This window comes from Artibeus jamaicensis, unplaced genomic scaffold, assembly GCF_021234435.1.
Source record: "Artibeus jamaicensis isolate MK-2021 breed Jamaican fruit bat unplaced genomic scaffold, CSHL_Jam_final contig_685, whole genome shotgun sequence".
Taxonomy (NCBI): Eukaryota; Metazoa; Chordata; class Mammalia; order Chiroptera; family Phyllostomidae; genus Artibeus; species Artibeus jamaicensis.
This window is the reverse complement of record NW_026521924.1, coordinates 23,336,836-23,362,300: the sequence shown is the minus strand read 5'-3', so window position 1 is coordinate 23,362,300 and position 25,465 is coordinate 23,336,836. Positions and strand designations below refer to the sequence as shown.

Genomic DNA, 25,465 nt, shown 5'->3' with positions numbered 1-25,465 from the left:
CGTGAGTACTGGGAAGTGTGGATCCCTAGGAGTCGTAGTACATGCTGGCTACACGATCCCCTTGCCCTGGCATTACCTACTAAATAGAGACTGATGCAACAGAGAAGACAGAAGTCATTATGGTTTTTCTTAGATCATAGGAGCACTGTCATGTGGATGAGAGACAGACTATCTCTGGACAGTCACAGATATTTGACCCAAGACCAAAAAGTCATAATTAATCATGCTAGTTTGAGTTGACCCTAAGAAAGAACCTTCCTCTGTGTGACTAGTGAGTTTCTCCATCATGGGAGAGGTCTCTCTCATTTTTTCTACCGATGAATGTTCCTGATTCTCAGCAAAGATGACTTAGTAGAGAAACATGCATCTCCTTGAGCTTAGGGATACTGAAATACTATGTGCATTTCTAACAATCAAGATTTCATATAAATCTAATTCTTGTTTATTTGTCTTTTCTTTTTCCCCCTTTTTGGACATTTTCTTCATCTGACTGCCCATCAATATATAGAAGAAATGCTTATTCCTACTCCTATTACTTGTAAGTATCGACCCCGGGTTAACTTTGCTTCGTGCCCTGTAAAGGGGACCTGTGGCATGTGTTTTCTGCACCAACCAAGTGTCTGTTGGTTTTCCATGCTCACTCCCGTCTAAGTCATCTGTAACCCCAGCTTTTATTTTGTCTAGATGTCCTCCATTTGAAAATGCACTCTCATTGTTCATGTCCAGTATGTTTCTGCCACCTTAGATTCCCACCCCCCTATTTTTGGAGATGTGAAAGGCTGTTTCTCCTCTGTCATTATAATTTCTAGCTAGAAATTCCCTCATATTCCAGCAAGAGATCAACGAAATCCTTGTGCAAGACTTGCACACGTAAAACAGAACCTCATATCTCAGCAACTACAGAGTCCCTATGTGTCTGCTTGGGGGATGGGTAGCCTTACGGGCTTAACGGTTAGATTCGTTGACTATTTCCACTACTTCAGGAAGTCTACAGGGTGTCATGACTTTATCCAGAAACAGCTTCACAAGTGGCATCCAGGGTCTTTGCTGTGGGCTAGAAGTATCTCTGGTTGGTGTTCGCATTAGTGATCTCATACCATCAATGCATTTTGTTGGCCAATTGCCTGTCAGCTTTTTATTGCACTTTCTAAATAAAGATGATGCTTTTTCTCATAATTAAACCAGCCATTTTCAAAACAGGAGAGTACAGGAGAACAACTCCATAAATAGACCCTTGGCAATGTAAAGTAAGAAAACCACTGAATCAGTCTCATATTCTTAATATACATTTTCCATACTTCAAAACTGATGTCCAAAGGCGCATGTGAAATCACAGTCAGTCATCAAAAGTGTGGGGTTAAAATTCAGAATGTCTGGCTCCTGGTAAAATGTAATACATTCCCCATCATTCCATGTTGTTCTTCATCTTTGGAAACCCAGCCTTGTGAGAGAGGCCTTGTCTGTCAGTGATCACCTGCTAAAGCCTTCGCAGATGCAGACAGAGCTAGCCAAAGCCTCTTCCATCCCCTCTGCTCAGTTCTTAGTCCACAGGTCAATAGCCCCAGGCAAGGAGCTGATAAGATTCTGATACCACTACCCATGTTATACAGAAATCAATGGAACCCCAGCACCAACACTGGAAGTACCAGAGAACTTGCTTCATTTGTTCTTTCATTCGACCACTAGGCATTGAACATGCACATTCTATTCCAGACACTGGTTGAAGAGGTGACCAGGACTTTGAGCCTCACCCTGCCAGTGCTCAAGCCTACCTGAGAGACCAGCATAAAATCTAACACTTGAAATGTTGGTTGAGAGGAGTCTATTGGGGCTGTACAGAGTATAAGAGCACTTAACTGGGTGACTTCATTTTTAACGGGGAAGGGATAGTTATCAGTGTTTTTAGAGACAGGCTTACCAATTCTGAAGAAATAAGAATTCCCAGCAGAGGGAACAGCATCTGCAAAGGAACAGAGGTATGAAACCATACAGGGCATTATTGCTGTGGTGGAAGGAGAATGAGCTGCAGGGATCATGCAGCTCTGGGTTGACGTCCATCTCCGTCACTCACCAGTTATGCAGCCTTGAGCAAGTTTTCTGAACCCTTTGAGCTTCCTTTCTCTTAGTTCTGAAGTAGGATCAATAGGCCTGCCTCACAGTTACCTTGAAGAGGAAATGAGATGGTATAGTAAAGTGCTTATCACAAAGTTGCCAGTCATGAAATGCTACTTATCTTGCTTTCCTCTTCCAGGAACTAAGAAGGGCAACACACTCATGTTGGCTCCTGGGAGCCCCTTGGCCTTCTAGGGCTTCTCATGGCCTTGACATTCCAGAGTCTGGGTGGGCATGCAGTGACCCATCGCAGCCTCCGGGCACCTCACCTCTTCAGTCCCTCAGCCAGTGCACGTAGAGTACCTTTGGGTGTCCACTTTATGTCATGCATTGATCCTGCTGGGTACCCTGACAACTTCAAAGGTGAACAGTGCAAGAGTGTTGGAGACAGATATACAGGTTCTTGTAGTTCAAGGTACAGGCATAACCAAAGGGCCTTCCATTGGTGCAGACTTGGAGTCACAGATCCTAGGATGTGACTCATGCCAGCCCAAGAACTGACTGTGGTTAAATATCCAAAGGAAGGGAAGACCTGGCAAAGCAGACCGAGAAGCAGAAGGACAGATCTAAGAACCATGAGGGAAAAGCCGTTGCTGGGGAGAAACTGATACTGGCAGTTGCTGCAGACAGATGGGCGTGGAAGGCATGGGCATGGCTCTGACATTGGCCATCGGCAGTCACTTATGCAGGTCACAGGGTAGGGCTGGGAAAGGAAGCCAACTCATCTGGGGCCCATGAAGAAGAATACTTATTTTTAACCATTAGGCCCTAAAGTAGTAAAGAAACAAGAGATCAGCTACTGGAAGGGTCAGACAGTCCCAGGCACCTGTGTAGGTAAAGTCAAGGAGCCTGTGCAGATGCTGGAAGCAGGATGGCTATGGAAGGGACAGTCTAGAGGCACAGTGTTTGGGGACAGGGAGCAGCCTTGGAGGGGAGGAGTGACAGGTCTTTGGAGATCATAAGACTGAGAAATGCATGGAGTTGGAGAAGAGTGAGTGATGACCACCATGAGCCCCCAATTCAAAACCCCACTCCACCAAGTCTCAGGAATACACCTTGAGTGGGTGCTTCAATCCCTCTCTGCTCAAAGTGTGGGCCATAGACCACCAAACACCCCTTCAAGGGGTGGGGGCCTCCTGCCTGGACCACTGACATCACCTCAGAGCTTCTAGAAGTAGCCAGGGTCCCTGCTTGGACTTCCTGAGTCAGAACCTGCATGGTAGCAAGATCCCCAGTAACTCATGTGCCTGTGCAAGTTTGAGAAGCACTTTCTTAACCAGAGCCTCAGTTGTCTCATTTAGAAAATAATAATAATAATAATAATATTCTTTTCCCAGGGGTCAGGATTCCACCTGGTCCCCCTATAAATCCGAAAGTCATCCATGAAAGAGAAAGCCTCAAACACACTTCAGTTGAATAATTTTGTTCATAAAACCTGTGTTTATTCATTCAACAAATATTTGTCGGGGGCCCACTTATGTGCCAGGCACTGGCCAAGGTTCTGGGATATAAGAGCAAAATAAACAAAAAATCTCTGCCCACATGGAGCTTTAGAGTGGAGCTGGCAGAAAATAAAAATGATATATAAGGAAAGTAAATAATATAGATGTTATGTGAGAGTCCAGAGGGCTAAGGAAAAAACAGATAAACCAGAGAAAGAAGATGGAAAGCGTGGGTGGGGGAGAAGCTGGGGAAATATTTTTTCAAACAAAAAGACCCTCACAGGTCCCCCCTTTTTGAAAGATCCCATACATAAGACCAAGGGACCCCCAACTTTTTCTGCTCAGGCTCAAACTGTCTCCATTGCACCTACTCAACTCTGACACTACAATACGAAGTGGCCATAAACAATGTGTAAATGAATTAGCATGGATTTATTCCAGTAAAATTTATTTTTAAAAATCAGTGGGCCAGATTTGTGCTGAGGGCCGTAGTTTGCCAATGTCTGCCCTAGCCTTTGGGACACAGAGGGAGGGTGGAGTTCAAGATTTATCCTGTTTCACTGAGCTCCACTGTGCGAGCTGCACCTCATGTTTGCCATGCAGATGAAAAGGTCAAGGAAGCATAGCTGAACCAGCCTAGAAGGGGGCAGAAACTGAAAAGAATTCCCTGTTGGTAGCTACCATGTGCCAGGGTCATGTAACACCAACAAGCCCTTCGAGATACGTGCTGCTGTGTTGAACCTATTTAGACGTTAAGACTGAGGTCTGAGGACTCGTCTACATCCCAGAGCCCGGATGCGGCAGGGCTAGGGTTTGAACCCAGGACCACACACCCACAAGTCCTACTCATCCTTTTCACCAACCCCTGTTCTTCAAGGGGTGGGGGACTCCTGCCTGGACCACGTGTTTGGAGAGCCCCCAGCCAGGCTGTGGGAGAGCCAGGATTCAAATGCAAGTCTGTCTGCCTGTAGAGCTTCAGTTCTGTGCCTGGACATCAGTACCTCATGATGGGCAAGAAGAGGTAGCTACTCCTGGGTAGCAGGGACAGCCTGGGACAACTGTGTCTTTGCTTTCCTTGGAATTTGCCACATGGTCAGAGCTAAAAAACATGCAGAAGCCAGATCAGAGGTAGCCGAGGGGTTAGCGTGAGGGGGTAACAAAAAGAGTTCTAATGAACGGGATAAAAAGGCTCCAGTTAGAAGGATCTGGGGAGCCACGGACACAGAAGAATCTAGAGTGGGGCTCTTCACTGTCCAGCACACACACAAGAAAGTGAGAACGAGGTGGGTTTTGGCATCAGACCACATCACAGTTCCAGATCAGCCTCTTCTGTCAATCCTGGAATAATCATGACCTTGAACAATCATGGGACCACTCTGAGCCTCAGTTTCTTCATCTGCAAAACAGCGATGGCAAGAGTGACTTTCCAGCACTTTTGCGAGGCCTGATGAGAGAGTGTGTATGTAGGTGGCCGGTACAAAGTAGGCATTTTATAAATAGCAGCTGTTATCCTCACATTCCGAGCTGACAGAAATGCTTCTCTAGAATTTTTTTGCCTTTTTGCAGCCAAGCAGACCCCACAACGTCAGTGTCTGCTTTTTAAGAGGATATTAAGAGCCGATGCGTGTTCACGGGTTAATTTACCTCGAGGTGCGTGATGGGCACAGTAATTGTTTTGAACAGAGACATTTTAGGAGAGTAGTTCTTGTAAAAGAGCTAAGATGTTTACCAGCCATTCTGGAGAGAGAGAGCATGTGATTATCTCGCTCAGCCTCAGACAAAAGCCTTGTGGCAGTCCACAGGGACAGTGACCGGGGCTGGTCCCTGTCTGCAGATGCTCTGCAGCTCTCGGGCTTTTCCATATTCTTCCTACCTCTCCCCATTTCAACATATGCACATCTAACATCTGTTCTTCGAGGTCCACATCAAACACTGGCTCCTACAAGAAGTCTTCCCTGATTTTCTCTCCCTGTAAGAACAGCCTTTTCTCCAAACTCTCACTGCAGTTACTTTGTTATCAGAGGTGGGAGCACATGTATCTTAAGAATATGTCTTGCCCATTGGGGTGTTGCCCATGGTGCCCCTAATACAGTGAAGCCCTGGTACATGTGTGCAGATGAATGAAAGAACAAGATGAAATTAAGACATAACTTCATCCTGAAGCCTATAGCATCAGGCAATAGGGAGGTGACCTGCTCTTAAAAAGAAAACAGAGCAACAATTTCATCTCATTCCACTTGTACCTTCCTTGCGCAGGTGACTCCCAGGAAACCTTTGTTCCTTTTCAGCATCTGTGACCCGGAGAAGCCATTCAGTTTCTTCTGAGTCTCGGGCTCCTAATATGGAAAGTGGAGATGAAAATGCATAGTTCATAGAGCTCTCGTAAGGACTCAGTGACATAACGTTTGGGAAATGTGTCAGACATAGTGGGTTCTCAACCAAAGTAAGAAGCTAGAAACTGCCTCCTCTTCTCCAATGCACACACCTCTGCACAGCAGAGGCTGCTGCAAGTCAAATATCATTACCTCAGTACATGTGAAGAGGAATTTAAAATGATTATATCAAGAGCTACTCAAAAAGCATTTCATGTAATTTATCAGTCACTTCAAATAAAAATGAAGAAAAAATAGAAATAAAAGGAAACTGTTTAAAAAATGATAAGTATCAATTACAAAAAGCTCACCGCACACACTGACAGGTGAAAATCTGCAGCGTCACCGCAAAGGCCAGTCAGGGGTGCTTGTCCCACAGGCGCTGCTCAGCCAAGCGGAAGGTGTCAGTGAGAAATCCGATTCCTGGGCCGCCCCCTTGGGGCTGTGGCCTGGGGGCCTGCGTTTTAACCACATCTCAGAGGATTACTTTGCATGCTGACATCCTCATGTTCCCCTGATACAACTGTCCCTCCCTCAATGTCGCACCTTGGCCCCTGTGGTGCCCTCTTTCTGGTACACTTGTCCAACTTCCATGCCTAGAAAATTCCAGTGTCTTTAAAAAGGGAAAATAGTTGTTCTCCTATTCAGACAGCCACTCCCTCCTCCCACAGATGATATCCACAGACCTGGGCTCACATTTCTGTTATTGACTCCATCTTTCATTCATTCACCCGTTGACTGATGCATTCATGAACCGTTCTTGGTTTACGCCGCCCTCGCTGTGTTTGCACGCCTATCTCCTCGTCGACGAGGACTGTGTATTCTTTGTCTTTCAAGTCCCCACTGCCTAGCTTGGTGCCCAGAACAAATCAGGCATCATAAGGTTGTACTGATCACACGAATGTGTGCACACACAGATGGGTGTACCTGTGACGTTTGCTGTCCCCCCATTTCATTTTATCTCCCATGGAGTTGTATTACTGCATTCTCTAGAAGTTAATCTGTACCCCTTTTTATTTATTTTGGCATAGGGGGATGGCAGAGCTTTCGGGTCTCCTATTTGGTCATTTTTAATTGGTTTAGTTTCAAAATGCCGTACTCTTGTGTCGCAATTATAAATGTGTAAAACTAATGAGTGCGGCTGTACAGGATCGATGTAAAGGCACTGGGTACGTCATGTATACAGATAGACTTGGGGGGGTGGTGATTGAGTGGGTGCTTTATTGTCTACTCTGCTGAATTAGAGCCTAAACACATCAGTCATGAGTACCAAGCAGAGCAAATTAAGTAAGTCAGAATCTGCCCCCTTAGCGGGGGGAAAAATACAAAGGAGTGTTTCCCCTCCAAAGGTGGGGAGAGATGTTTATACTTCACCTAAGCTTATACTTTAAGTTTTGATACCAACCGGGTATTAAGGAGGTCTTGAGGCTGAGAAAGATCTGTCTGTGATTCTAAATGCGCCTAGTTTGTAAAGAAAGTGTGAAAGAGCTCAGGGGAGTCTCTGTTGACAGAGGGGTGATCAACTGAAACATGTTTGGAAAGAAAAGTTTGTGTGGCGGATGCTGTGAGGTGCTGCTCAGATCCCCCTTTAAGAATGAAGCTTACTCCCCGCCACCCCACCACCCACCCTGTTGCCAGAATTGTGGCTGGCAGACAAGTCATCGCTAACAGCCCCCTTATGGATTACTCACCCTTCAGAGCTGCCTCCCCCAAGGTCATCCATGTAATCAGTCAACACATGGGTGGAAAAGTCACCCCAGCTTCAGAACTTCCTATGGGGCTGGCTCAAGTCACCACTGCAACTGTATCACCATTTAGCTTCCCTTTCTGCCACTCTTTTCCCTCCCCTCCCCTCCCCTCCCCTCCTGTTTCCTCCTCTCCCCTCCCCCTCCCTTCCCCCTTTCTTCCCTTCCACAGATGTTGACCCCAGAAGCCCCTCCTAACTGGTGTCCCACATGTCAACCTTTGTCTCAGCATCTAATTCTCAGGGAACACACCTGTGATGTTGCCTTTGCCTTTTCTTCAGTTTGGCCTGGAGACACGTAGATCTGAGCTGTGGTTTGCCCCTCCCCTGACCATGCATGCCTCGTTTGCCTGTGGACACTTTGTACACCAACTAGTTGGAGTCACCCCTTTATTGCCCACGGGCGATACTCTGAAAAGTCCTCCCTTGGGCAGTCATTCATTCGCAGGCATTTGTTTCTCACCTGTGCCTGTGCGGGGCACAAGGGCTGTGCACATCTTCGCGCACAGCTCCTGCCGGGGGCAGCTCACGTAGTAAGATCTTTTTGCTGAGCCAGCCAGAGGAAAGAACCAGGTTTCCAGGTGCCAGGCCATAGTATCCCTTAGTAATGTGTCATCAGGGCAGGGATGGATTTAATTCTAAAAATACCTGTCTTCAGCAAGCACCCCCAAGCAGGAATGACTGTTGCAGCTTGGGCCGTGGCGAAGAGCGGATTCTGACTTACACAAACGGGAAAACCCCCGAGTGCTCAGCATAGAGCTTTTAATGGAAGGAAGTGCTTTAGTTAAGCTCCGCAATGAGGATGATGATAACGATTACATCTCATTTGTGTACGCTGCTTTATCTCTTTGAGAGTGATTTCCCACCTATTGCCTGGTTGTCTGGTTGGGCTTGGAGGTACTTAGCAAGGTATTATTACACAGGTGAGAGTGGCGGGAAGGAGCCCGGGGCATTCTGGCCCCGCGGCTTTAGTTCAGTCGCTTAATTCCATCTTGGCGTCAGTTTCTCATATGCAAAATGGGAGTAATAACGCTGCATCTCAGAACCGCTGTGACGTTTCAATGGGACAGCCTTTCATTCATAAGCATTTCCTAGTTTCATTGAGCTACACACCGAGCAAGGTGCTAAGTATTTAGGAAGAACTATCCTTCTCTCAAGGAGCTCACGGCTGAAAAGGTAACTTAGAAATGGGAACAAAGAATTATAAAATAATGTTATAAATATATAAAAGAGGAGCAGTGATGACCTACCACAGGGAGGAAGTTGCTGGTTCTGTGTCAAGGGAGGATCCGTGGCTAACGGTCCTGAGAGGGGCCTGGTGCAGGGCCAATGGGAGATGCTTCCCTAAAGAAAAGACTTATTCACCCCCTTTTCTTTCTGGCTTCGCTATCTTAGAATACACACACACACACAGACACACTCTCTCTCTCTCTCTCTCTCTCTCTCTTCCTCTTCCAAGGGAGGGAGACAGTCTCATTCCCATTTGCACTACCTAATAGCTATGACTCCTGAGCCCTCTGAGTTCCCATTTCCGATCTGTAAAATGAGAATGATAGCGATCAACTCACGAGCTTATCAAAAGAAGTTAAATAATATAATGCATGTGCCAGGGGAAATTGTTGCCATTTATTCAGCCACAGAGCTGAGCAAGAACTTAGCAGTGGTTGGGTGTGTCCAGGAGGTGAGGCAACAGCAGTTCTGTTGACCAAACTGAGTGACGGGAAGAAGTTGTCAGATAATGGAGTAGAACAATGGAGATGGTGGTCCGACTTTGCAGACCAGCAGATAGCAAAGAAAGGTGGTGGTTAGAGGTAGAAAGGCTACTGTGGTTATTTCTAAATGTATGGGATAGGGCAACAAGCTGGTCTTTTGTAATGTGGCTGCCAAAAGGTACCTTAAAATACATGATTCTCAGAACACACAAGGGGCCACCGTGTGCTGCCCGGGCCCAGTGGGAATCATGCCTCCTTCCTGGGAACAGCGCTCAGAGGAGTTGCTGTATGTTTGCCGGGAGCAGCCAGATAAAGAGGGAATCACAAGCCATGGCCTGTAAGGAGAGACTGCAGGATGGACTGCACTGGCCTTAAGTGATGCCTGGACATGCCAACATTCCCCAGGTTATTCTGATCAGAAATGCCGATCGAGAATCACCTGTCTGGGACAGCTTGAGGCCAGGGTCATGGAAGATTAGCTCCAGGCCTTGGTCTGGCCACAGAACCCTCAGTTAAGAATTTGGTCTCATGGGATCATCAAACAGACACAGCTTGGTTATGATAGTGGAACCCGAGTGTGGAGGGCAGTGTCCATAGAAGATAGAATGCTATTGGATGGCACCATTTTCTTCCTTTAAATATTGAAGTCGGCAACTCCTTTGCTGCTCATAAATGTGTAGAGGCCAGGTAATGACAAGCAAAAATGCCCGGGCTCGTTTTTAAGTAGTAGCTAACTTCTTATAGCAGCCACTCCCCATAGCGGGGCTGGTGCACGGTGAGGACTGAAGACCCCTCAGCCACGATCAGTCTCCCGAGAAACAGCTGTTCGTAAGCATCCTCGTTACGATGGACGGGCCCTCGAGGAGCCCAGCACCCCTGTTTATGAAGTCTCCTTTCAAGCAGAATAAAAGAACACTGGCTGAGCTGCTTCCTGGAGCACTTTTTCACGCCAGTGGCTTTGAACCGCTGTGCGGCATATCCTAAGAGGGTGGACATCTGTGTGTATGTTACAATCACCTACGTTAAGTTGAAGAATTGAGAGGTTAGTCTGGTCATTGCCCTGTTTGGAATAGGAGACTTGATTTTTGTTAAGACTAAAAATATGGCTTCATTAATGTTCTAAACCAAATTGAGCCTTGAGAGCTAGGAAGGCTTGTTTTTTCCCCCGAATAATGAATGTTTTAAATTTATTGTTGACACTATAACACATGTCTCCATTCTCCCTTCCTTCATCCACCTTTACCCATCTCCCCACTCCCCCTTCCCTCAAACAGCATAGCGACAATGCTTTTTGGCAACGGAAAAAAGCCAAGTAGTCTGTATTTTACCTTATTTTTTCTTTCTCATGTCGTTTATAATTTGGACATCCACCCCCAAGGAGACTTCTTCTTGTGAAGAAAATCTAAGCTCAAATATGGTTGATAACACACACACACACATGCTCAAATATGGTTGATAAGGGATTTTATACTGTGCTTTTGTCTTTGCATTATCCAGCAGCACTACCCTGAAAATGTGGGGTCCGAGGTTTTTCCAGGGGATCCATGGCTGGTTCAGAGCAGGTGCCTCCATTCTATACCGTGCAGGGTTTTTCAGCCTTCTAGGCTGGGTGCAATTTGCTCAGTAAATTATAGTTCAGTAACCTCCCCTCCCACTCCTTAATGGTATTAAGCTGTGCTTTTACCTTGGCTCCGAATGGTGAGGAAAACAATACTTAGTACCTAGAAGCAGGAGTGGGGTAAACAAAAGTGTGGACGACCCGACCGCATTTGGGGTTGAATCCTGGACTCTGCCGCTTTCCCACCTAACTTCTCTGAGCTTCCACTTCCTCTGGGAAGGAGGGACAGTCATACCAGATTTGGAGGGCTGCTGCAGGGTTTGCCAGGGACACATGAGACAATGTAATGCGTGTCTGGCATCTGGCTCTACGTCCGACATGCATGTGGTAGGTGCTGCAGACGCCATAGTTATTATTACTGTGCTTTAAGTTTAACAGTACTATGTATACTTGTGTTTTTCAGTTTACCAGGTACTTTCATATAGATACCTTGTGAAATCTGAAAGTTACTCCAATGAGGGAGTGTTTTCAGTGCAAGGGAATAAAGGTTCATCAAATCGAACACGGGCACAGGCTGTATGAAGAAAGATCCAGAGCACAGAGAGTTGCCAATTACTGGGGCTCTGTTCTTACCATGGATGGGGCTGTGGGCATGATAAGGGTGCCGAAGGAGGCTGCTTTATGGGGTAACAAAGATGACCGTGATTGCACCCTTGGGGACCAAGCAGACCATGAGATGAATAAGGTTCAAGTTTGGTCTCTACTGGGAAGTTTTAACCAGATTATAACAGGGGAGAGAAAAATTCTATGCTAACCACTTTATTCCTATAAATAGACTCAGTGCAAAATTAAGACAAGAATCAAACAAGAACAAAGGTAATTCATCATTTTACAATTTTAGAAAATGTTATCCTCTTTATTGGAGAAATAAAAACAAAAGATTGAAAAGAAAATAGGGTTGGGATTGTTTTGTAAACAGGCCTCTGGAGTCAGACTTTTAATTTTCCAAAGTAAACTTTTGTCCTGGAAGGTGTTTCTGTTTGTGGTGTCTCAGGAAGAGCTTTGTACCATGGAGATGATGTCCCTCAAATTCAGCCATAGCCGATGTAAACAGCTAGTAAAATGTGCCCAGGTGATTATGATATTTAACACGACCACAGGTGTCAGCTTTTATTTTCCAGACAGCTGAGGTTTGGTGCCTTGCCCCACCTCCCCCCACCCCGCCTTCCAAATAAATGTGCAATGGCATTTTTCAAGTCAGCTTGTTGATATCTGCAGGAAACCCTCCTGGGCTTCGACTCAGCTTGCGATGAATCAGTAGATCAGTGCAGTGAGAATCGATGACTTAGCGTTGTGTCCTCTGGCCTCAGAGTGCAGCGTATGTCTCTTCTTTGCATGAGTCTGCATTGATCTCTTTCAGCATCCTCTTGTGGCTTCCTGCATGCAGGTCCTACCCATGGTTTGGTGCATTTAGACCTGAATGCTTGTTTTTTTCATGCTAGTACAAATGGTACTTTTTAAGTAGATTCTGATCTTTTGTTGTTAACGTATAGAAATGATACTGATTTTTCTATATTAAAAATATATATACGTGAAAGAAATAATAAGGCAAGAAAAGAGAGGCCTCAGACAGAGGAAGAGGCCCGTTGCATGACACATGGACTATGTTAGTTAACCCAGGCCAGGTGCTAAGCAAAGTGCCCAATTTGGGCTCAAAATATTAATGCCCACACCTTGCCTTCTTGTATTTTGCAGAGCTTTGAAAGCCAGGCTCTACTGTGTGAGTGGAGATGATGGAACTTAGAACTGTGTGACAGTTAAAATGCCAAGACTTGGTTTTAAGCAAGCCTAGGTTTCGATCTTAGTTCTACTGTAGCTATGTGGTCCTGAGCGTATCTCTCACCCTCTCCAGCCTTTAGTTTCCTGCACTGTACAGTGGGGATGATACATGATAAGTTTGTAACTTGTCCATATCCCAGTGTCTGACACCTAGCAAATACTCACTGAGCATTAGCTATTCTTGTTGTTACCTTTGTTGTTAAGTTACAAGGAGGATGGTTCAAGGGCAGCATAAAGAAGAACTTTATAACAATGCTTGTCTTACAATAGAACAAGATGAATGTGAGGTGGTGAGCACCCCATCCCAGGAGACTGGACCACCCCCATCTAGGATGCCACGGGGGGGGGGGGGGAGTCAGGCTGCCCTAAGAGTTGCCCCTTGCATTTAAATACTATGATTTCCTCCCGTGCCTTAGAAGCAAGTGGCGGCCATCCCAGGTCTCCCCTGTCACCTAAGACACTTGACCTACAGACGCAGAGAGCTTGAAGCAGTAGACAGAAATGGTATCCAAGAAAAAACAAACGCAGACCCGACTCATCTTTCCATCAGCTGCAGTTTATGATTGCACATTAAACGCAATTGCTTTCTTTAGGAGGCTGGTGTTGAGACCCGTCATCTCTCGCCCAGGGCCATCCATTCTCGCCTCCCCCAAGAGTGCAGACGGGCCAGCCTCCTTCCTAGTATACACTAATTAATTTATCTCATGCTTGTGATTTTTACGGCGCTTAAGTGCTGGAGCATTTCTGTTTATTCTTCTGCCTGCAAAGCACCTCACGTAGCATAAAGACCGTGAATCTCCATTGCAGACGCCGTCTGTCTCGGGCTAGGGAACAGCCCGCCGGCTGCCTGTTGTCTCGCTGGCACGGCCTCTTCCAGCCAAAGTAACACATCCATTAATTTATCCTTAATGACATTTTGACATCCCAATCAGTTTATCAGATGTTCCTCACGCACGACTTCTCCCGCACGGCAGGGCCAGGGTGCCAGGCCACTCCTCATGCATAATGTATGAGACCGGTGCTCTGCTCAGTGCCCTCTGACAGACAGACACGTCTGCTGGTCACAGACCATGAGTTCCTAACAGCCCTGCTCCCCAATGATCCACACCGATGTCTTCAGAGACGCTTTCTTCTCTGCTTCCGGCTCACTATGCTTGGGGGAAGCTGGTCAGTGCGAGGGGAGATGTCCAAGTTCAGAAACATATACACATCATGTTATCTGGGGGTAAAGTAAGAGTGTATTAAACCCCTGCCGCATGCAAAGGATTTTAAAAAGCTTTATTTCCACTAATTCAGGTAGAAGAAGGACCTAGGGCAAACCTTGAATTTCATTACTCTGCGACTATTTAAAAATAATGATCACAAAGACATTCTGATAACAATGGATCTCAAAGAAGAAAGGAAAATTATCCTTAATACCTTCAATCTAATGTATCAGCACAGATATACTTTCTCACAGTGGTAATCACATTTTAAACACAGCTTTTATTTGCTCAGTTTTTTTTTTCACTTAATGTAATCCCGTTAGCATTTTTCCATGTTGCTACATAGTTTTCATTTTTAATAGCACTCCATCATTTTAATAGCTGCATAATACTCCATCCGGGGGACGCACCATAATTTACTGATCCGGTCCCCTATTGTTAGACATTTATGAGGCTGTAAGTGATCGTTTGCTCTTCAGGAAAATGAGAAGAGCTGCTGAGGGAGGGTGCAGGGCTCTGCGAGCTGCAGAACAAGAGCTCAAATCCCACCTCGTCCCTTTACCTGTTTTATGAGCTTAAGATGAACCTTCTGGGCCCTTATCTCTCCTCTAAAAAACAAAAGAAATCGTCACCACCTTGGAGTGTTGCTCTGAGGATTACAGATGTGTTCAAGGTACCAAACACATGCTAGAATCTGCTGAATGTTCATCATATATTCATATATATATGTATATATGTTTATTTATATTTATATTCATCAGTGGTTCTCAACCTGGGGCAATCTGCTGCCCACTCCCACCCAGGGACATTTGGCAATGTCTAGAGATTTTTTTTTTATTGTCACAAATAGGAGTGGGGGGAGCTACTGGCATCTGGGGGCAGAGGTCAAGGATGCTGCCAACCATTCTGCAGAACATGTCAGCTCCATACAACAAAGGATGATCCCACCCAAAACGTCAATATGCCAAGGTCAAGGAGGCCCTGGAATACTCAAGCTGTGTTTTCCAGTGTTATCTACATAATATATGCATATTTCCCTTTTTATTAGTATTACATTAGAATAAACTCCTGAGAAGATAGAGATTCTGGATTAAAGGGTATATTATGCCCACTGGCAGTTTTAGGAGTGGGCTGGGGTGGGGGATGGGAATAAAGTATCAAGTGACTGATGTAGACAAGGCAGCAGATAAATGGTGTGCACCCCCCAAGGGGGTGGGAGATGACATTCCACAGACCAGTAGTTCTCAGAGTCTAGTCCCAGCATCTCCTAGGAACTTGGAAATGCAAATTTACAGGCGCTGCCTCCTAGGCAGCAAATCAGGAACTCTGAGGGTGGAACCCAACAGTCCCTGTTTTAACACGCTCTCCCGGTGATTCCGGTGCTGCCTCAAGTCTGAGACTCACTGCCGTGCACCGCCTGCAGCGGAAGGCCAACGAGTAGGACCTGTTCAGGTGCAGGCAGTAAGTGCAGAAACACAGTGTCACGTGTAAATCGTGGGGAGGCTGGAACATGGGGCAGGGCAACAGCACAGGAATCGTGTGTCATTCATTCACTGAGTCCGTCGGTACACATGTCTGAAGTTTTTACACTGTTGTGCCAAGTGCTGATCTAGATGCTAGAGGAGATACAAATCTGTGCATTATGTCAGTTATTATAATGAAGGGTGGTAAGAGGGACCAATGACTAGGATGCAAAAACAGGAGAAATTAACATGTGTGCTTTCTAATTACCATAGCAACTCTTCGAGCCAGGGCTTACCAAACACCAACCTATAGATGAGGAAACTGAGTGTTCATTTCATAGAGATGGAGACACCATCATAATATCACATAGCTGGTTAGAACCAGGAGCCAAAGTCCATGGTGCATCCGCAGCACCAGGAACAAGGGGTTCAGGGCTCAGTGGCCTGAGAGCTTTCAGGGCAGTTCCCACTGTCTGAATCATCACTTCTGCTCTCCCTTCCCCAGGAGGCACGTATTCCCTTCTCACTGCCTGTTATTCAACAAACACTGATATAGAGAGAGCTTATTGGGCAGGTGACAGATTCTCTTGTAAGAACTTTAATATTTATAAGTCCCGTCTACTGCACATGGCCATGGGAATTCACTATGATTATTCTTATTTTATAGATGAGGACACTGAGTTATAAAGAGGCTACGTAATTAGCCACATAGCTAATGCATGGTGGAGCCAAGCTGTGAACTCAGGCAGTCTGTCTCCAGAGCCCATGCTGTTCCCATGGAGCACGGCTTCCCAGTCCAAGGGGTAGTGTGGCCATAGGCCCAGAGGGAGGAGGGCCTTGCATCTGTCTGGGACCGTCTCCTGTGCTGGTTCCCCAGCCAGCTCCAGAAAATTGTCAGCCTGGGTCTGACTCTGCCTGTAGAGGAAAGGGCGTGATGTATAGGGGAGCCCATCGCAGCAGAGAAGACAGAGGGGCAGGTACAGGCAGAAGACAGGGGCAGAGACAGGCAGGTAGAGGCAGAGACTCAGAGAGCAAGACAGCTTAGAGGTGGAGGCAACAGGGGCAGTGGCTGAGGTCCCTTGGCCTTTCAAATTGTGGTAAGATCTGCTGCTATTGCTTCTTTAACTTTGCCCTTCTGATAGAAGCACACAGAGAAACTTCAAGGGAGAGTGATGGGGGTAGGAAAGGAAGTATCACCAGCTCTGCTCCAGAACTGGTGCCCAGTGGAGGTAACGAGCAGAGGGTGTGCATCGCCTGAAGGATGCAAATGGGTGGGGATGTGAGTTTTCTGGCTTCGTGTGTCTATATATGTGTGTGCGTGTGTGTGCGAGTATGTATTTGCCTGGAAAAGAAGGGAGCCAGCTGAGAAAGCTGGGGACAAGGACAGATATGTGTAGGTCCTTGGGTGAACATGACATAATAAGAAGCCTTAGAGGACATTCTGCAGCCTGGCTGCCTGAGTGTGAGTCCCAGCTCCCTCTCCTGAAGCCTGGATGACTTTTGGCGAATTATTTTGACTCACTCTGCCTCGCTTTTTGATCTCACTGAGTTGAGATTTTATTTCAACCTCATAACGACATTAGGAGAATTAAAGAAGGCAATACACTGTGCTTGGAAAAGCCTTGAGTAGCACTTGGCATGGAATAAGCGCTATATAAGTGTTTATTAGGGAAATGAAATGAATTTAGGATTCACTGTTCCGTGGTCATTGTGGTCATTTCCCCGGGCGGCCATAACAGAGCATCACGAACTGGATGGTGTCAAAGAACAAAATTCTTTCTCTCACCGTTCTGGGGGCAGATATCCGAGACCAAGGTGTCAGCAGGGCCATGCCCCTCTGAGACTCGGTACAGAATCCTTCTTGGCCTCTTGCTAGTTTCTGGTGGTAGCCGGCCGTCCTTGGTGTTGCCTGTCATGTGGCTGTGTCACTCCAGTCTCCACCTCTGCCATGACATGCACTGTCCCTGTGTGTCTCTGTCCATATCGCCCTCTTCGTGTAGAGACACTAGACATATCGGAGTGGGGCCCATCCTAATGACCTCAGCTCAACTGGATTACATCTGTAAAGACTCTATTTCCAAATAATGTCACATGCACAGAGGTTAAGACTTCAACTTATCTGTTAGGGAGACACAAGAAAGCCAGTCACAGTCATCTAAAAAGCATCAGTTCTTGCCATGGTTCTTAGATGCCAACTCACCTCTGTAGTAAGAGCAACACCCAGAGAGGTAACAAGGCACGTCCATGGTAACTCCCTGGGATCTCCTGCCTCCTGGTCCCCCATTCACTGATGAAATAGGCTAAGGACTCTGCTCGTTCAGGCCAGCTGAAGAGCAGGTTCTCAACATCAGAAGCCTGGCAGGCTTACTCACCTGGAGTTTCTGGAGTAGGCCAGGGGTGGGGCCAGGGAAATTGCATTTCTAGTACATTTGCAGGTGAGGTTGCTGCTGCTGCTGCTGCTGCAGAGACCGCACCTGGAGGACCACTAGGCTCCATCAGTGATGCTCAAGCCCGCCGGCCCTTTAGGACCACCTAGAGAGCTTCTGCAAACCCAGGTGCCCAGGCTGTACCCTAGACCAGTTACATTAGAGTCTCATCAGTAATTTTTAAAGCTCCCCTTATGATTTGTGCAGCTGAGGTTGAGAAATACATAGAAGATTGTTTTTAGAGAACAGCCGTTCTTCAAGGCCCCTGCTTCAGAGGATTCGTGTTTCATACATAATGAGGTCATTTAAATTAACATGGCTATGGTCTATATTTAAAAGATGATCATCCCAGAGAGCACTTATTGAGTGCTTTCCATGTACCCTGCACTGGGGAAAACACTTTGCTGGTCCCTTGATGTTTAATCTCCCCAGCCATCTTCCAGGGAGCACTGCTGTTACCCGAGTTCTACAGACAGGAGGCACATGACATGCTGAGGGACGAGTCCCTTGTAAGAACTCGCACAGCTAGTCTGAGATGGAGCCAGGCTTGGATTCCAGGCTGTCTGGCACCAGAGCCAGTGTGTTAACGACCACATCACCCCACCTCCTGACATAAGACAAAGTGGCGCATTCTCCTCTAAACCCCACACACTTCCACACCCTCATTTACCGGTTGACTCTGATGGGGTTCAGCCCAGTGGCTGCCACAGTCATAGTCAATCTGTGTTAGTGGGGTTTCTCCACGTTCATAAGGGAACAGGGTCCTGTGTACCGAATTTGCATTTTTGATGTCATCCCTCAAGGGGAGGTGGAGGAAAGTTGCAACAGGTGTCCTAAGCTGGCAGGCAGAAAGCAGGCACAGGTCCTGTGGCCTCCACCAAGGTGCTGTCAGTGTGTCCTGGCCAAGCCCCTCCTCAGTCTGGGCCTCGGTTTCTTCTGTCAGTGAGGCAATGGCCCAGTTTCCTTCTGGGTCCGAGGTGTAATTTTAATTAACGGTCCAGTCATGCCAGTACAGCAGCATCCTGGCTTCAGAGAGTAAAACGCCAGCTGTTCACAGGGGTAGAGTATCAGCTGTGTGTTTTATTGGCCGCCTCCTAGAGCTGAGACAGCCTCTGGGTTTCCATCTTTGTGTTTTCCTGGTCTGTCCATAGATGCAGTTGGAGTGGGGGTCAGGAGAAGAGCCCTGCAGGGAAGGGAAAGAGTGTCTGGTCAGTGTCTCCCCAGGAGGCTTCATGGCTCTTCCCACCCAGGGAAGCACCATGGGTGGGACCCCAAGGCTCTTCCCCCAGTGGACTGGGGCCTCCTGTTTTCAGCCCAGAACAGATTCAGGATTCTTGCAGAATCCGGTTGCTGGAATTCCCTAGTTCCTCTTGTCCAGGTGGTTTCTTGGTCTCTACTTGAATTCCTTCAGTGAAGGAGGGCTCCTTACTTCTAAAAGCCTAAACAGGGCCAGGGTCACGTTTGGCTTTTCACAGCCTAGTCATCTTCTGCCTCACAGTCACCAGTATAAAGTAGGTGCTCATTAAATATTTTTTCCAACAACTAGTGCAAAGTGGAAGAAACTAATAATGTTGGGAAGGGGACATGATGTCTAAAACTTGGGGACATTTGAGTTGGGCCTTACAAGGTGAAGTTTGCCAAAGGAAAAAAATGGGAAGGACAACTTAGGCATTAGGTGTTTCCAAAGATACCCACATAGTTCTGCTTTGCTATTCTGCTTTGCTAAAAGTGCCTCTTTTTTGTCAAGCCGGTCTGGCACTGATTCTGCACCCTGGGGCTGAGTATTCTCTCTCTGTGAGAAATATGCCTGTTTGTTCCAGCCCCCGCCCGCCACCATAGAGTGACCTCAGATCCCTTCGCAGCCCTGCAGTCCCTCCCTTGAGCCTTCCCACCTGCCGCTCTCCCATATAAAGAGTGGTGCTCAGAATAAACCCAGGACTCATGGGCCATCACAGGCTCCTGCCCACCACTCACCCTCACTCAGCTACAGAGCGGAGGTCTGATGGAAGACAGAATGTCAGGAGCTGCAGCCACGTCATGCTGTCCCCACCTGTCAGAAGCAGTAAACTTCCGATGGCTGTATCTTAGAGCATTCTTTAGCCCTGGAAATGAACTTGCAGAGGAATATGCAGACTTGTGCATACTCTCTTTTTATCAGCTTTTGGTACCCCCTGCTGGTGAAATTGTGCGACCCAGCTAGCAAGAATCTCAGAACAAGGAGAAAAAGAAAATTCCAAGTTTGTGAAGTCACAACTACTAGAGTCTTCAGGAATCTGAGGATTCCAGAAGTGATGTGACTATTCCATACATCATGTGACTGTTTTATGAGGGTTTTTTTTATGACTATGGCTATTCTGTGGGCTCTGAGGGGAAAAACCTCTGACTTTTGTGAATATTCCTTTACTTCTTCCTGCAATCCAAGAGGCCTATGACCACCACAGGGAGGAAATGCTAAGTTGTTAGCCAAAACTATTCACAGGTATAAATATTCCAGGTCACAGAGTAATTTAATGCAGATTTTTCTCCCTCTTTCCTTGTATGTGTCTTTTTTTAAAGTGCTTGTAATTTGCAGTAAGAGTAGGACGACAGTCTTTCTACGCCTCAAATTGTAGAGTTTTAAATATAAACTTGGACAACAAATTTATTGACACCAGCTATGTGCCAGACACTCAGAAAGAAATTGGAGTAGGTGCAAGAAGTCAAAAGCCCTTCATTCAAGAGGTTCTTGCCCCAGCGGGTGGGAGTGTTGAATCACTGCATTGGGACCAGTCAAGTGCTTCGCTAACGTGGCAATAGGCCTTCCTTGATCTCCTGAAAGGTCACAAATCAGCTATTAGCTCTCTCACAGCTTCATGTGTTTCTCCTCCTTAGCCGTTAACACCTCTGTGATTTTATATTTCCTCTGCATTATCTGTTTAGTGCCTGTCTTTGCCATTAGTCTCTGTGTTCTATGAAGGTCAAGGTTACATCTACAGACTTGTCGCTGCGACCTTCTTTCATCTAATAGATCAGCACATGCAGGTGCTCAATAAATGTGTGTTCAATGGAGAGTCAACCAAGCAGAGAAAACCGCAAATCTGTTTAGAGGAAAGCTCAAGAAGATATGAACTTGGACTTCCACTGAGCCTTGAAGGGGAGGTGGCCAGTGGAGAATGGGAACAAATTTTAAAAAATAAGAGTGTTGAGGAATGGTTGCAGAAGGGAGATGAGTGGTTGGCGTTTCCTGTAAAGAGCCAGGTGTGAGAGATAAGGCTGAACTGAAGCTTGGGGGCACAGCCTGAGGGTCTCCAGTGCCCTCCCACTGGTTTGGATGTTCCCCTTTCTGGAAACAGGGGAATCAGTTAAACTCATGGCAATATATAGAAGAATATAATTTTTCATTATTACTGAGAGGATTTTTTCAATACTAAAATTTTGAATTCTGTTAAGGATTTATCCCCAAACTGCGGTTTGTGTTTTTTTCTTCTATTCCCACCATTTCCACTTTGTCCCATAGTGACCTGTTGCTGAAACACCGGTCTGCACATCTTCAAGTCATTATAAAGCCCCATCATCACCAGGAACATTCTGCGTCAGCCATGGGCTAAGGTCCAGGGGTGTTGTAGGTCAGTTTTTACAACTTGGTTAGTTGTCGCATTTTTAAATATATCTTGGAGAGGCTCTGTTCTTTATATTTTTATCCAGGTGGTCAGAGCTACCCAAACAGTTCTGTAAAATTCTATTTTTCATAGATGCAGCGAGGCCATTTTTTATTAATATCCTCCCTTTGGGGAGCAGTGATTTGTGCTGAAGACAACTCTCTCCATATTATTTTACCCTGAATGGAATGAGATTGGTTAGGAGTTCCGCCCCCCAAGGAAATATCATAGACTCCAATATATACTCATTTATAGTTTTAAAGTTTACTCTCTTATCAGATTTCCTTGTATTTTCTACTGGGGCAACATGTGTAAAGCTCAGAGAGAAGCAAAGGAGCTGCCATATATCTTTTCAAATTTATGATTAAGAAGGTCACATATACATTTTTAAACACATTCCTTTTTGATAATAAATGAAGAATAAAACTTTGTAATATCGGCGGTAGCAGAGCTTCTCATTTTTCCCTCCGTGGCACCCCCTCCTCCCTGTCTGACTGTCTGTGGATGGTGAGGAAAGCCGCAGCTGGCCCAGTGCTTCATTTCTTGTCTTTCTCTCTGCCTGGCACTCACGGAACCGTATGCCTGGGGACAGAGCACTGTAAGTAAAGACGCATCCCCCTGCCTTAGTCCCCTGCATTCTCCAGGCCAATGGGGCAAATAAATGAATATATAAATGATGATGAATTCCATTTTAGGCTGCATTTGTATACACATAGTGGTCAAAGGAGGGAGGTAAAAATCTCTTCTTGTCTTCTTGGCGTGGATTTCCAGGGTCTGGATTCACTCTGCATGACTCTCTACTCTGCTCTCTACTTTCACAGCTAGATCTATGCCACCCCAGGCCACCGGCTCCCAGCAGGTCTAGCCAATGAGAGCCACTGTAGGAGGTCAGAGAGCAAGGGGAGGATGTAGGCAGGGCACTGCTCTCTCTGCTTCCTCCTTGGAAGTCACCCAGGACTGGCTGGCTCCTTTAAGCGAAGGCCACTTCTATGCAAGTGGCCTCTTCACAGCTCTCTCCTTTTGGGTTCTGGTTACTGCTTTTTCTGCTTTCCTTTGGGACATGCAAGTGCTCGTCAGCTCTCCGGTCACATGCCCTTTTCTCACCTTTGTGGGTAGTCCTTCTGTACATAAACTCTTCTCGAATTACTCTCATTTAAGTGTGTCATCTGTCATTCTGTGCAATCTACACCAAGATCAAGGGACCCGTGCAAAGGAGGCTACTATCACACTGTCAGACTAGAACTGATCCTGAATGAACTCCTCCAAAATACTTCTAAGTCCAGGTTCATTCTTTCATTTAATACCTCTTCTGACAGGGAGATCATTGCCTCTTGAAAGTTTCTATTTCATAATAGGGAGGGCTCGACTTTGGGGAAGTGTTCCCTGCACAGTGCTGATTTTGACCTTCCTGGGGCATCTGCTCTCTCATGTTGGCCAAGGGGGAAGCTGAAACCACATTCTGTGAAAAATGGAAGAAGAGACCTGGAAGAGTTTAGCCTCAGTGTATTTAATGGGTAACCCGCAGCCTCTCATGTCATAGGAACGTAATAACTATGTTTAGATGCATAAATGTTGGGAGAGCTCAGGGGAACCATGTTGTCTTTTGGAAATACTTGAGAACTGTCGTATGCAAGAAGGCTTAGTCATATTTCTTTATCTCTGATGACAGATCTAAAACAAATCAGTTAAAACTTGAGGGAAGCAGATTTCAGATCCATACAGTGAAGAACTTTTTAACCCTTTAGTTCCCTGATGAGGTGCCAGAGTCTCCCTCATGCAGTGTAACCTGGAGGTCTCACAGTAGGGCTGCTGAGGGTGATTCAGACTTTGGAACGTAGCTGGCCCAATGGTGGGGATGTGAAAACAGGAGTAGCACGTGCTGAACATTCGCTCTGTGCCGGGATGATGCTCTGTGTGTCTCACACGTTGTCTCTTGTAGTTCTCACGACCCTTTGAGGTTGGTCCTGTTATTTGCCACAGTGTACAGAGGGGGAGAGCAGAACTTAAGGAGATGGTGAACTTGCCCTGAGTCATGCACCTGGCAGGCGGTAGATGCAGGATGTGAACCCAGGTCTGCCTGATGCCAAAACCAATGACTTTAACCTTCACTGGACGGTGTCTGGATGGCCTGGAGAGCTTAATAGACAGGCAAAGGCCCAGGCAGTGTCCTACCCCCCATGAGCCTGGGCCTGTGTGTGTGTGTGTGTGTGTGTGTGTGTGTGTTCAGCTCTCCAGATGATTCTAGTTTACATCTGAGTTTGAAAACACTGCTCCAAACTAGTATTATTATAGATGCCCATCCAGTTCTTAGAGTCTGTTATTCCTGTGGGGAAAGCTAGGCATCAGGTTCCATTTCCACTTTTCTCCTTTTGGGCTGCAAGACTAACTAAACTCCACCCCCACCGACTGCCAACCTCTAACCCTATTTCAGTCTACCATAGTTTCCTGGGCTATTTCCTGAGTTCAGTCCCTGAGAAAGGCTAGACTCTATTTAAATCTCATTCAGAGCCATGGGAACAAGAAGATCCATCTGGCCTCCCCCTCCCTTCAACAGGAGAGCAAGGGGTGCATCGTGCAGTTCTCACTGAATTCCTGTTCTAAGCTCAGCTTAAAGAACACACCTATAGATCTGGATGAAGCAGGATGTATATTATATGTCCGAGTAAACTGAAGCCATTAATGGTTTTAGGAGGATTTAGGTTTATTCCTCCTTGACCTTGGAGGGCCCACCTTGACTCTTTCTGGAGACCAAACCTGATTTGGGGTTGAGGGTGATGGGTGGGGAAGGACAGCAATCTGATCTTCTCAGTGCTTGTGTGCAACTGGCAGCATCTGACTGTGATTTTTCCCCTTGCACATGTCCCAAAGGAAGCTGGCCAAGAAGCAGAAGGAGACCCAGAGTGGAGCCCAGAGGGAGATGGGGCCTGTGGCCTCGACCGACAAACCCTCCACCAAGCTCAGCACCGGCCGCAATGATGAAGGGTTCTCCTCTAGCTCTCAGGACGTTAATGGATTCAGTAAGTTGAGCCAACTCAGGGGATGGGAACATCTGTGGTCTGGCTTAACCCTGGTGCCTCTGCTGTGGACCCCACACCATGGTCAGGGGCTGGAGGGCATGGGGTCGGGATGCTTCCCTGGGATGGTCCAGGATGACAATTCTCTCTGGCAAAAAGTTGGGGCCACCCATCCTGTGGTGAAAAGGAGAATTGAAGAATCTGCCTTAAAACAGGGGCAACCATTTTAATGGCTCGTCAACATAAATACAGACAGCTTGAAACTCATAATAGGAGGAAAGGAGGAGGAGGACACAGTTATGCACTTAAAGAGAAAAATGTGCCATATTGAATTGAGTATCTTCGGGTTTCCAAAGCAGTGTTCCACATAAACCATGTAGAGTTGATGAGTCCTGGGTTATTACTGTCTCCACATTGGATGTTTAAGAATCTGAGGCTCAGAGAAGTAACTTCTCTAAAGCTGCAGGGCTGATGAGTAACATATTCAGATCAACCTGGAAGCAATGCCCCTCCAAATCTTGGCCAATTCCAAGCTACAGCCAATGTAGCAAGCGGCATTTAGTTGGGAGAACCTGATTCCTCACACAGAGTTAGTACAGGACCCCAAGCCAATAGAAGTGATGAAGATTTCCGGGTTGACCCTCCTCCAAAGGACAACCTCCAGACTGGTGACCTAAAGTTATCGTAGTGACCAGACTCAAGAGAGCTGACTTTTGTTCTTATCTTTCCGATGGCCCGTTCTTTTCCTGGGTTTGCTAGGAATGCTAGGCTCCCTAGCCTCTCCCCCACATTGGGGAGGGCCAGAAATCGAAAGGAATGTGAGCCCAGACAGGTGACCTACACACGCAGGGCCCATGGCAAGTGGGAGAAATCATGTTTTATAAACATTGTGTTAGGTATGATCAGTTTGATAAGATGGGGGTCTATGAGAAGAGGGAGA

At 46.5% G+C, this 25,465-nt stretch overlaps 1 protein-coding gene across 10 annotated transcripts in view; it reads left to right on the top strand.

The window, feature by feature from the left end:
* Positions 1-25,465, top strand: part of PTPRT (protein tyrosine phosphatase receptor type T) — a 925,330-nt gene that overhangs the window by 793,403 nt on the left and 106,462 nt on the right. For 7 of the 10 annotated variants that reach the window (XM_053671222.1, XM_053671218.1, XM_053671223.1 and 4 more), the window contains exons 15-16: positions 509-538; positions 24,380-24,528. In XM_053671222.1, coding sequence (XP_053527197.1) covers positions 509-538; positions 24,380-24,528 — 179 coding nt within the window. The remainder of the gene's footprint in view (positions 1-508; positions 539-24,379; positions 24,529-25,465) is intronic. The other 3 variants (XM_053671225.1, XM_053671224.1, XM_053671220.1) reach the window with 1 other exon arrangement.